The sequence below is a fragment of the Salvelinus fontinalis genome, chromosome 12, assembly GCF_029448725.1.
Source record: "Salvelinus fontinalis isolate EN_2023a chromosome 12, ASM2944872v1, whole genome shotgun sequence".
NCBI classification, from domain to species: Eukaryota; Metazoa; Chordata; class Actinopteri; order Salmoniformes; family Salmonidae; genus Salvelinus; species Salvelinus fontinalis.
In genome coordinates, this window is record NC_074676.1 from 34,872,434 (window position 1) to 34,884,408 (window position 11,975).

Below are 11,975 nucleotides of genomic sequence, written 5' to 3' on the forward strand. Positions count from 1 at the left end.
GAGAGAGAGAGAGCAAGCTGACTGGGTGGTGGGGGAGGGGTGACTGGCCTGGCCATAGATCTACTGTACACTGACAAACACTCTTGCTCTTCTGCGTCCTCACTCTCCCTTGTTCTCTCTCTCTCTCCTATTGGTTGTGGCAGCCTATAGGCAGAGAAGGTGCCCCTACTGGTTCGGTACTGAACACCAAGAGTTAAGTACTGCCATTTTAACACCACTGACAGATCAGGCCATTAGGGTGTTATCTAACAAAATGGAAGCCTTTAACCCTGCATCTGCCAGTTAGGCTCCACCTGGATTCCACTTAGCAACATGACGACGAACGGCATGGCCAAAGCCCAGGAAGTGCAGCCAGACCCCTACATGTGACCACAGAGGAATGCACACATGCACACACTGACACACACACGGAACAGACTATCACTCACAAACACCAAGAACACTGCCCCCCTCCCCCTTCTCATACACACACACACACACACACACACACACACACACACACACACACACACACACACACACACACACACACACACACAATCCCAGTCTCGGAGAAGGACAGGACTAGTTGACAGTGTTTACAATCACGATTCAGGCCGATCGCGGCGTGGCATGCACTACATTGGGACATTAAGAGCAGCCTAACTCATATCATAAATAGAATGAAAAACCAGCAGCTGTACCTCTAATTCCATTAACCATCTAATCTTCATGATGAACCAGCCAGTGGATAAACTCACCAGCTAGACTAGACTTGTTTTGCCTTGAAGTCATGAATTTTAATGGTAGCATCTCCATTGAAGTTAAGCTTACCCTGCTTATGGTCAACTACAGGGCCCAGATTCTCCGTAACTTCAAGTGGAGGGTTACAGTAGGTTATAGGTCAGTGCTGACTCCGAGCAAACAATGACTAGGCCTAGCTTAACTCAGAAGAACATGGCTGTCTAACCAGGGCTCTAAAGTGTGAGAAAAATTTGCTGTGACCACAAGTTTTATTTTGAGAGCACTTTGTGACTAGGAAAAAAATCTTCCAGATAATAATTGTTACGTGCTGTACCGTTGTGACCCTAGAGGGGAAAAAATGAGTGCATATTCAATAGGGTCATGGTTGCACCATTACTACAGCGAAAGCGGTTTGCTTCAAGCCCAACCAGGTCAAAAGATCTGATCCATATTACCGCCGCAACATTTTAAACCTTCCTATAACGGATCATGGGCTGTTCTAACACTACTTGCACATTGTTAACCATTGGTTTACACTTTGTTCAGTCATATTACCTCATTGGCTAGCTAACCACCTAGTAACAGAAAAAGGAAGTGATAACTTCTTCAGCAGATCAATGATCATAGCAATGCGTGAATGACAGATCTCTTGTATGTTGACATCACAAGACGTTTTTAAAGAAACGTGTTTGTGCAGGTACAGCCAACTACGGCAAAAATAATATTGCCAAAACGACAATATCAAATGTTCAATGTAATGCATCTCAATAGGAAAATAGTGCTTTTACACAATGTAGAAAGCTACTTTTGTAATTTCAATGACCGGTATTGGTATCAACATTTTAGCTTTTATAATAATAATAATAATAATAATGTCTTTACAATGTTACATACAGTATTAGTTTCTAGGGCACAACATGTGCTTCAAAAGTAGCTCAGAGGTTGCGTTATTAAAACCTCTTTGGGGCTAGGGGGCAGTATTTTCACGTCCGGATGAAAAGCATGCCCAAAGAAAACTGCCTGCTACTCAGGCCCAGAAGCTAGGATGTGCATATTATTAGTAGATTTGGATAGAAAACCCTCTGAAGTTTCTAAAACGGTTTGAATAATGTCTGTGAGTATAACAGAACTGATTTGGCAGGCGAAACCGAGCACAATCCATCCAGGGGGAATAAAATTGAGCTCAATCTGTTTTCCATTAGTTTTCTATGGCAATCCCTTTTTAATAGAAATATGCTTGTAGTTCCTATGGCTTCCACTAGATGTCAGTCTTTAGAAATTGGTTGATGTTTTTCCTTTGAGAAATGAAGAAGTAGCCCTGTTATTTCCATGTGTCACTCCAGGTGCACGCGACCTGGAACGTGCTTCACTTTGTTTTTTGTCCGGTATTGAGCACAGTATTTCCAATTTTAAATTTTATTGATTATTTACGTTTTAGGATACATAAATTTGGTTTAGGAACGTTTTTTGAAAAGTTTGGACCAAGTTTACAGGTAACTTATTAGATACTTTGTAGGCATGTTGGGCGAGTTGGAACCGGTGTTTTTCTGAATCAAACGCGCCAAATAAATTGACATTTTGGGGATATAAAGAAGCAATTTATCGAACAAAAATACCATTTGTGATGTTTATGGGACATTTTGGAGTGCCAACAGAAGAAGATCTTCAAAGGCATGAATTATATTGTTATTTCTGACTTTTGTGTAGCACCTGCCTGGTTGAAATTTGATTTATGTGTTGGTATGCTGGGCGCTGACCTCAGATAATCGCATGGTCTGCTTTCGCCGTAAAGCCTTTTTGAAATCTGACACTGCGGCTGGATTAACAAGAAGTTAATCTTTAAACTGATGTATAACACTTGTATGCTTTATGAATTCTTATGAGTATTTCTGTTTTTGAATATGGCGCGCTGAAATTTCCCTGGGTGTTGTCAAATCGATCCCGCTAAAAGGATTGGCGCGCGAAGGGATCCATAAGAAGTTAGAAGTTCAGAAATATGCATTTTAAAAACGCAGATATTAAAAATAAAAAATAAATCCCTTGCATTTTATAATGAAAGTCAGTGTATTTTGCTTCTTAGTGATCAGGGACCTGCAACTAGTTTTCCGTCACAGAAAATACATCAGTGCAACATTTTCAGCAGAAAATAGATTCATTTCATCAGATGACAACAAAAGTGCAACACTTTTTGGCTAGCAGAAATTACAATAAGAAGCATTTTAGATCTGCGTAGCAAGATATTTCTTATGCGTTCTTTTTTTTCTGCATGAAAAACACAGAATTCTGCGGTAACAGGACCCCTGGTAGCTAGAATTCATATATGCCCAATATACACTGAGTGTACAAAACATTAGGAGCACATTCCTAATATTGAGGTGCATCCCCTCCCCTTTTGCCATCAGAACAGCATCAATTAGTCTGGGAATGGACTCTACATGTTGACTGCTTCCCACAGTTGTGTCAAGTTGGCTGGATGTCCTTTTGGTGGTGGACCCTTCTTAATACACACAGGAAACTGTTGAGCGTAAAAAACCCAGCACCATTGCAGTTCTTGACGCATACCGGTGCACCTGGCACATACTACCATACCCTGTTCAAAGGCACTTGAATCTTTTTCTCTTGCCCATTCACCCTCTGAATAGCACACATACATGTCTCAATTGTTTCTTTAACCCGTCTCCTCCCCTTCATCTACACTGATCAATAAGGGATCATAGCTTTCACCTGGTCAGTCTGTCATGGAAAGAGCAGGTGTTCCTAATGTTTTGTACACTCAGTGTAGGCATCTCAATCAATCAACATTTTTACGTTGGGAGCACCAGTGCTATGAAAAATGTTCATTTAGAGCCCTGCGTCTAACACATACTTGAGCCAATATACTGGTAACAAAAGCTGAACTTGAATCTTTGGAGCAGGCTATCTGTATATGATGAAAAACATCATCATCACACTATTTGTTTTGAACTGGAAGTGCTTTACTGCTGACATGCACAGTTTTTGGGACCACATCAACAGTGGACGAATTAACAACATACTAACATTTCCCTTTAAATCTATTCTGTTACAGGTGTTTGTGAATCTTGATGCAAATTCCCTTAAATCATCATACAGTATCTATCAACATCAGGGATTACTTATCCTTACATCAAATACAGAACTCTAAGCCCGGAGACATCCAGCCATTCACTCTGGCAACCACGAGTTGCCATCCTGGAACTCTACAAAAGTTCCAAGTATTTGCTAACATTGATCTCGAACCAAGCCTTGAAGGAATCCACAACAAGGAAAATGTATAGCCACAACCGATTGCAATTGTACCAAACAAGGTGGCTTGGGATAAGTTTCCTATTGAATTTAACCTTCAAACCACACGTTCCTGGTGACAAGGGATATGTGATCTGCACAGACTATCCTATGAGTGATAATCTCGCATTTCAGCATAATTACTTCAAAACACACATCACAAATCCCCTGAATCTAGACAGCCATATCAAAAGACTCTCCACACACATTCATATCAGATTACATTTCTTGGAAATGGCCTGCAGGAGGAAGTGGGCATAAAAAAAATTGTTCTCTCCCACAGCACTGAACACAGAGGGTATCCCAATGAACAAAAGACTACACACTCCTATTGTGTCACAGCCACAGCAACTAAAAAAAACAGTAACCGACCTACAGCGCTACTGCCTACCTGGAAGCCTGCTCCTAAGCATTTACGTAGACAGCTATTGAAGCTGTGACAGTGACACACATTCTATAGGTGGGCTAGATGAAGCTCAGTCAGCACCTACACTAGAGTGACATCAGCTCAGTACACAGCTAACTGGCCTGGTTGTGACACAGGCAGGCAGCAGGGCACACGGATGCTTAGTCCCCCTCTTGGATGAGTGCCTTGATGCTGTATTCGTGTGGCTGCCGCACTGAGTGTTCCAGAGTTGCCATGTCAGCACTGGCCAGTTAAAACAGACAGTGGGAGCTATTGTTAGGAGAAGAACTGGAAAAATGTAGCAATGCCATAGCCCTTGCTTCTTCATCCACAACTCTCGCTAAGCCTGGAGTAATTGAGAACGTTCTGAGGCATTCAAGAGAAGGAGTTTGATCACATTTTGTAACAGGATGAGTTTACATTTTTATGTCGTCGCAAACATCGGTCCGCTAGTCAACTCAATGCATTAATCATGTGAAAATAGAGGACACAATGATAACAGTTGGCGCAGACAGGATAAGTCATGTGGTTCTCATAAAAAGTCACGACTCAATAAATATATAGAACACCAGTAGACACAAGCACATCATTCTTGATTAGCCCATATGGCCTACCTACCTGGTTAACAGGTTTTGATTTCCCCATGGAATACCAGAGCCAACCCCAAATGTCTGATGAGCTTCACAGCTTCATGTTGAAAGAGTGGAGCCTCTCATTTGTGAATCTACACAATGAGGAACCATGCTTGAATTGAGCTGCCTGTTGACCCCCTGGGCAATGAGTTGCCATGTTGAAGATGATGGCCTGCACTAAGTACACAACTCAGTCAAGGGCTCAAGGGTGCGTTTAAAAATAAAACAATCTTCCTCTGCCATCCATGATCTGAAATAATAGGTCAACTGAAAGCAATTTATTGGTAGAATTCTGTCCTGTTGCCTTCACCTGTCAAACCAGTCCAGAGGAGTCAAGGAGAGAAAGATGCTATTGTGACGGACTCAAAGTGGGGTGCTCTCTTCTACCTAAAACTAAGGCTCATTGGTCAGCGTTCACATTTATATTGACCATCCATGCACCTGATCACCGAAGTTCTAATCTGTTCTGGATTACCAGGTTTAGGCTGAATCCAGCACAAACACAGCGTTCCTCAAGTGGTAGAGCTGTTCTGTTTCTGACATGAGGAAACTGTAGACTTGGTACACACAGTTGAGTCAATATGAAGTCCAACAGGGTAAACATGAAGAGTACAGACAGGAGATTCCTCCCCCACCTCTCAGAATAGCCTAGGGTCTGAGGATTGGTGAGATCTGGTGACCAACACAGCTAAAGGCCTATTCTCTCGGTACAAAGAAAACAAACATATGGATAGACAAGGCATAGCCTAGAAATGTGCACAATACCACCACAGGACAGAACCCAATAGAGACAACCTGATGTGTTGCCCTCTGAAAAATGTTTAGAAATCATTACAGGGCCACATTATGTGACATATCATAGGGACATTTCGTCATTTGCTCCCTCCCTGGAGCTCTAGTCGTAACATGCACATCAAATTTGCTAATGAAGTCTCTTCTGAAGATAATATGAGCATGTGCACACCAGCCCTCTCTCTCTTTATCTGACCGGCAGCCAATCCATAGTTGTCTCCCATTCCCTTATAACCTCATCGCTCAAGATGACCATGCTACGGCCTGTTCAACAATCAATCGGTTCCATTTCCCACTGCTGTCCTTGAAGGTGCCCTGCTGCTTTGCTATTATAATAATATATCAGCCAGACATATGGATGGATGGAAACAATATTCACCCCTCCATTTAGTGCAGTAGGCTTCTAAATTAGCCCTAAATTGAGGAGCATTACAAGCGACCGACGCAGAGCTGAAAATTGTATTATCACAGAGGCGCCCCTCTATCAGTGAATCTCCAGTCATTAATCAGCTGAGGAGGGTCTGACATCTCTCTGGGAAATCAGAGGTCCAGCTTGCTCTCTGCGGGGCTGAAATGGCTGCTAGATAAGCACCAAACAAAACATTTCTATCCCATGCATTCTGTAAGCTTTCTAAACAATGGATGAACATACTAGGCCTATAGAAATAACCACTACATACTAACCTCTCAGACGGAGGTAAAATGACCTAACGAGGTCGAGTGTCCATTGCGCATCAATCTTATGAGAAAAGGTAAGCCCATCTGGTGACAATGCAATGAGATAAAGTCCCTTTTTAATGTCACCACAAAACAATTTACAGTCACACTGCAACAGGAACTGTTACTTTGTGGTTACTTGAATTACGACAGACACACTGGCTTGTAATGAAAGTCATCACCCATATGAGCCATCGGTAGCTGCCTGCAGTGCAATTCAGTCCTCTAATCAAGTTCAATGTGGCTTTACTTCTCCAGTTATGACTCCTCTAAAATAATAGGCTACGGATCCACACAATGCTGGAATAATAGCTCAATGTGAATTTGGGTACACCCTCGGGTCTTTGAAAAGCTTTGCTTAAATCCACACGAGAGTAAAGGCTGAGGACTGTGGGGATGGAAGGGTTGAAAAGAACCCACTAAAATGAGAAGCAAAACATAATTTCACTCACTTCAACATTTCTTTATCAATGTGGTCCAGTCTAGTATTAGTTCGCTCTAAAGTTCTACCCTGATGCAGCACCTATGGATTACAAGTCAGCAGAGTCATGCTTGTCTGATTGCCTCAGTCTTTAAAGAGTTTTTCAACAAGAAGGGGCACTGCTACTCAGTCAGCTCTATGGCCCATCACGAGATAAACAATTGTTTAGGTTGTTAGACACCGAATAGATTAGCATTCCAGCAACATTATTTTGTTGAAAGATAAATTGATCTTTGTGAAATTAAGCTAATTTATTGCACCCAAATTGTCCAATTTAATTTCAAATAATATTCTATAACTATAGTACATCAACATCTGATTTGGACCAAACTTTTTCCAACAATGAATTAGACATTTAAGAATCCAAAGAAATGGTCAAAAGCTACCCACGGACCCACCGCCAACAAGTATTCATTGAGTATACCAAACATTAGGTACACCTAATATTGAGTTGCACCCCCCCAACAATAAGTATACACTGAGTATACCAAACATTACGTACACCTAATATTGAGTTGCACCCCCCCCAACAATAAATATACACTGAGTATACCAAACATTACGTTTGAGTTGCGCACCATCAGAACAGCATCAATTCGTTGGGGAATGGACTCTACAAGGTGATGCTGGCCCATGTTGACTCCAATGCTTCCCACAGTTGTGTCAAGTTGGCTGGATGTTTACACACGGGAAACTGTTGAGCATGAAAAACCCAGCAGCCGTGCAGTTCTTGGGGTAAAATGGTGAGCCTGGCACTTACTACCATACCCCGTTCAATGGCACTAAAATATTTAGTCTTCCCCATTCACCCTCTGAATGGCACACACACACTATCCATGTCCTAGCTGCCTCAAAGCTTCAAAATCATTCACAATCCCTCCATCAGTGCTCAGACTGTCCACAATAGGCTGAGAGAGGCTGGACTGAGGGCTTCTAGACCTGTTGTAAGGCAGGTCCTCACCAGACTTCACCGGCAACAACGTCGCCTATGGGCACAAACCCACCGTCGCTGGACCAGACAGGACTGGCAAAAAGTGCTCTTCACTGACAAGTCGCGATTTTGTCTCGCCAGGGGTGATGGTCGGATTCGCATTTATCGTCGAAGGAATGAGCATTTCACCGGGGCCTGCATTCTGGAGCAGGATCGATTTGGAGGTGAGGGTCCGTCATGGTCTGGAGCGGTGTGTCACAGCATCATCGGACTGAGCTTGTTGTCATTGCAGGCAATCTCAATGCTTTGCATTACAGGGAAGACATCCTCCTCCCTCATGTGGTACCCTTCCTGCAGGCTCGTCCTGACATGACCCTCCAGCATGACAATGCCACCAGCCATAATGCTCGTTCTGTGGGTGATTTCCTGCAAGACAGAAACGTCAGTGTTCTGCCATGGCCAGCGAAGAGCCCGGATCTCAATCCCATTGAGCACGTCTGGGACCTGTTGGATCAGAGGGTGCAGGCTAGGGCCATTCCCACCAGAAATGTCCGGGAACTTGCAAGTGCCTTGGTGGAAGAGTGGGGTAACATCTCACAGCAAGAACTGCCAAATCTGGTGCAGTCCATGAGGAGATGCACTGCAGTACTTAATGCAGCTGGTGGCCACACCAGATACTGGCTGTTACTTTTGATTTTGCCTCCCGCTTTGTTCAAGGACACATTATTCCATTTCTGTTAGTCACGTGTTTGTGGAACTTGTTTGGTTTATGTCTCAGTTGCTGAATCTTGTTATGTTCATACAAATATTTACATGTTAAGTTTGCTGACAATAAACGCAGTTGAGTGAGAGGACGTTTCTTTTTTTGCTGAGTTTAGTATGGAGCTGTGGCTCTGAATATTGTTTCTTCATCCTATGTATTCCCACTCAATTTGGTGGGGTTTTCTCCCCCTGTTCAGAGAAATTACTCGTTAGCTTGCAATGAATATGGATTTGTTAGGTTTATGTCCTGTCCTACATCCTGATAATACCAGGTTATGACCACTAGATGATGCTGTTCCGGCTATCAGGTGATTCTTTTTTCTCATTCTCAAAAGTGCACTGCAAATGCGAGCAGTTTCATATGACAAATGAAAATATCCTTCAGAAATGTAATAGAGGGAAAATCTAAAGATGCAACAACAAGCATGGGTTGGAAATATGACTAGGTTGTGTCTTTGGCTGCTGGACAATGAAAGACAGTTGAGGACATGAGAGAAATACTGGTTTCAATGGCATATGAAGAAGTGTTTCTAAAATAATCTCCTTAAAATTCCTATGGTTGGAACATGGCAAGACCTTCCACATCCAGATTTTAAACAATTACATTTATGGTTCAATAGTTTCAAAATGTTGACTGCCTCCGCTCAGATTGCAAGGTGGGGGACGTTGCAACGCGCAAAAGGCACAGGTCTTAGTCTCCTATCGGAATGAACATGCCTCAAATATGTGGACAGAACCAAGCCTTTAGATATTAATAATGATCCTACATTACAATTGTCAAGATCCCAGAAATGTTCCATATGTACAAAAATCTTATTTTGCTCAAATTGTAAACAAATTTGTTTACATCCCTGTTAGTGAGCATTTCTCCTTTTCCAAGATAATCCATCCCCCTGACAGGTGTGGCATATCAAGGAGCTGATTAAACAGCATGATCATTACACAGGTTCACCTTGTGCTGGGGACAACAAAAGGCCACTAAAATGTGCAGTTTTGTCACACAACACTACAGATGTATCAAGTTGAGGTAGCATGCAATCTCCATGTTGACTGCAGGAATGTCCACCAAAGCTATTGCCAGATAATTGAATGTTCATTTCTCTACCATAAGCCACCAATGTCATTTTAGATAATTTGGCAATACGTCCAACCGGCCTCGCAACCGCAGATCACGTGTAACCACGCCAGCCCAGGAACTTCACATCTGGCTTCTTCACCTGCAGGATCATCTGAAACCAGCCACCCGGATATCTAATGAAACTGGGGAGTATTTCTGTCCTTAATAAAGACATTTTGTGGGGAGAAACTCATTCTGATTGGCTGGGCCTGGCTCCCAAGTGGGTGGGCCTATGCCCTCACAGGCCCACCCATGGCTGGGCACCTGCCCAGTCATGTGAAATGCATAGATTAGGGCATAATTCAATTGTTTCAATTGACTGATTTCCTTATATGTAATAAAACTTCTCATTAAAGTTAGGCTACATTTTCAGGTGCCTCCCTTATATGCATAGGCTATCACCTACACTTCTACATATAGGCTAATTATTTATATACACTGATGTCTTAACAGAATAGCTACTGTTTTTCGATTTTCCAAACAATTTAATTGGATATTTTGATTAATGGCCTTGGTGCCCTAGCAGATGTTGGTGCCATTGGAGATGGGCACCTCTTGAAGACTAAATGGCCTTGCCCCTAAAATCACAAAATTCCAGGTCTACTATATACACTCATTGTTGAAGTGGGTGGTATGTGTGTGGCTTTTGACCATTTCTTTGGATTCATCATGTTTTACTCATTGTTAGAAAACAGTTTGATCCAAATTGGATGTTTACGACTATAATATTATTTATATGAATCCTATAAATTAAACTACCCAATTTGTCTCCAATCAATTTCTCAGAGATCAAATTATATTTCAACAAAACAATGTTGCAGGTATGCTAATCGTATCTGATGTCAGAACATTCTGAGATGGTGGGTGTCATGGCTTGCTGAAATGACATGGAACTACACAAATGGGTACTTTAATCATGACACAGAACCATGATAACTGCTTGCTTGCCATACTGAATGTGGCGCGCACATCGTCCACCATAAAAAAAAGTATATATATATTATATATATATATATATATATATATATATATATATATATATATATATATATATATATATACATACACACACACACACACACACACACACTTTTAATGAATGAGATAACATTCAACTTCACATCAAAATAAAAACGTGTTCACACAATTCTGCGAGATTGCCGGCTACTGATAACAAATATACAATTATTGAATATCCTTTGTTGTACTGTGATACAGTATAAAAAAATATTTAAAAAATTAAAACATTGTCGCTTACAACAACCTGTCTCCCACCACAGTCCAACCAAATCGGTGTTCCAACTCGCTAACATAGCGAACTAAAGCCAGGTCGTGAGATAGCGTCACAAGTTAGCATAGCTGACACTTGATTCCTATTACGGGGAACATAATTAAAAACGTCCTGAGCGTGTTTGGGTTACATTTATTCTTAAAATGTATAATATTTCGTGTATATAAACCAGTAAGTGGTGGGATTCACCAAATGCCCACTCATGACAAGATAACGTAAGCAGGCTGGCTAGCTAACGAACTCGCTCTGACACTCGCATGTACAGACAGACAGACAGCCACTCCGGGATTCAGTCACAAAAATAATAAAGGAATCCCTTTTTTGAGAGTCGAAACCAATTAGTTGTTTTTGGACTACTTTAATGCATGTTGTAAAGAAAATACTTGTATCCGACTTTTGGAACATTAACCGGTACAAGTTTACATGCATTCTTTTACTTTTGAGACGGTTTGTTCTGACTTTGCAGTCGCTAGCTAGTAACGTTAGGTGTGTGTGGCTAGCTAATTGCAGCTAGCGAGAGACACACAAACCATTACCTAGACTAGCACTCACAGCAGTTAGCCAGCTAGGTAAGGATATATAATTACGTTAACGACTGGAAATAAGTTTAACTTCGTCTGCTTAATTAAATTCAAAATCAATGTTACTTTAACCCATCAATTTAAATGATATCTTAACTTACGGAGAAGAGGTGTCGCTGTAACGCTTTTCACTTGTTTTGACAGACTATTTACTCCTGTAATTCGATGAAGAAAAAAAAAAAAGAAAAAAAACGATCCCGGGGATCCCCTCTTCAGCCCTGCCCGCTGCCACTCCAGTT

At 41.7% G+C, this 11,975-nt stretch overlaps 1 protein-coding gene across 5 annotated transcripts in view; it reads right to left on the reverse strand.

The window, feature by feature from the left end:
* Positions 1 to 11,975, reverse strand: part of LOC129867235 (transcriptional repressor p66-alpha-like) — a 35,759-nt gene extending 23,784 nt beyond the window's left edge. The window contains exon 1 of one of the 5 annotated variants that reach the window (XM_055940508.1): positions 11,838 to 11,975. Coding sequence is in view for 4 of the 5 variants with exons in the window: in XM_055940509.1 (XP_055796484.1) it covers positions 5,051 to 5,077 (27 nt within the window). In the remaining variant the exon portion in view is untranslated. Of the gene's footprint in view, positions 1 to 5,050; positions 5,465 to 11,837 lie in introns of those variants that run through there. The other 4 variants (XM_055940509.1, XM_055940504.1, XM_055940506.1 and 1 more) reach the window with 4 other exon arrangements.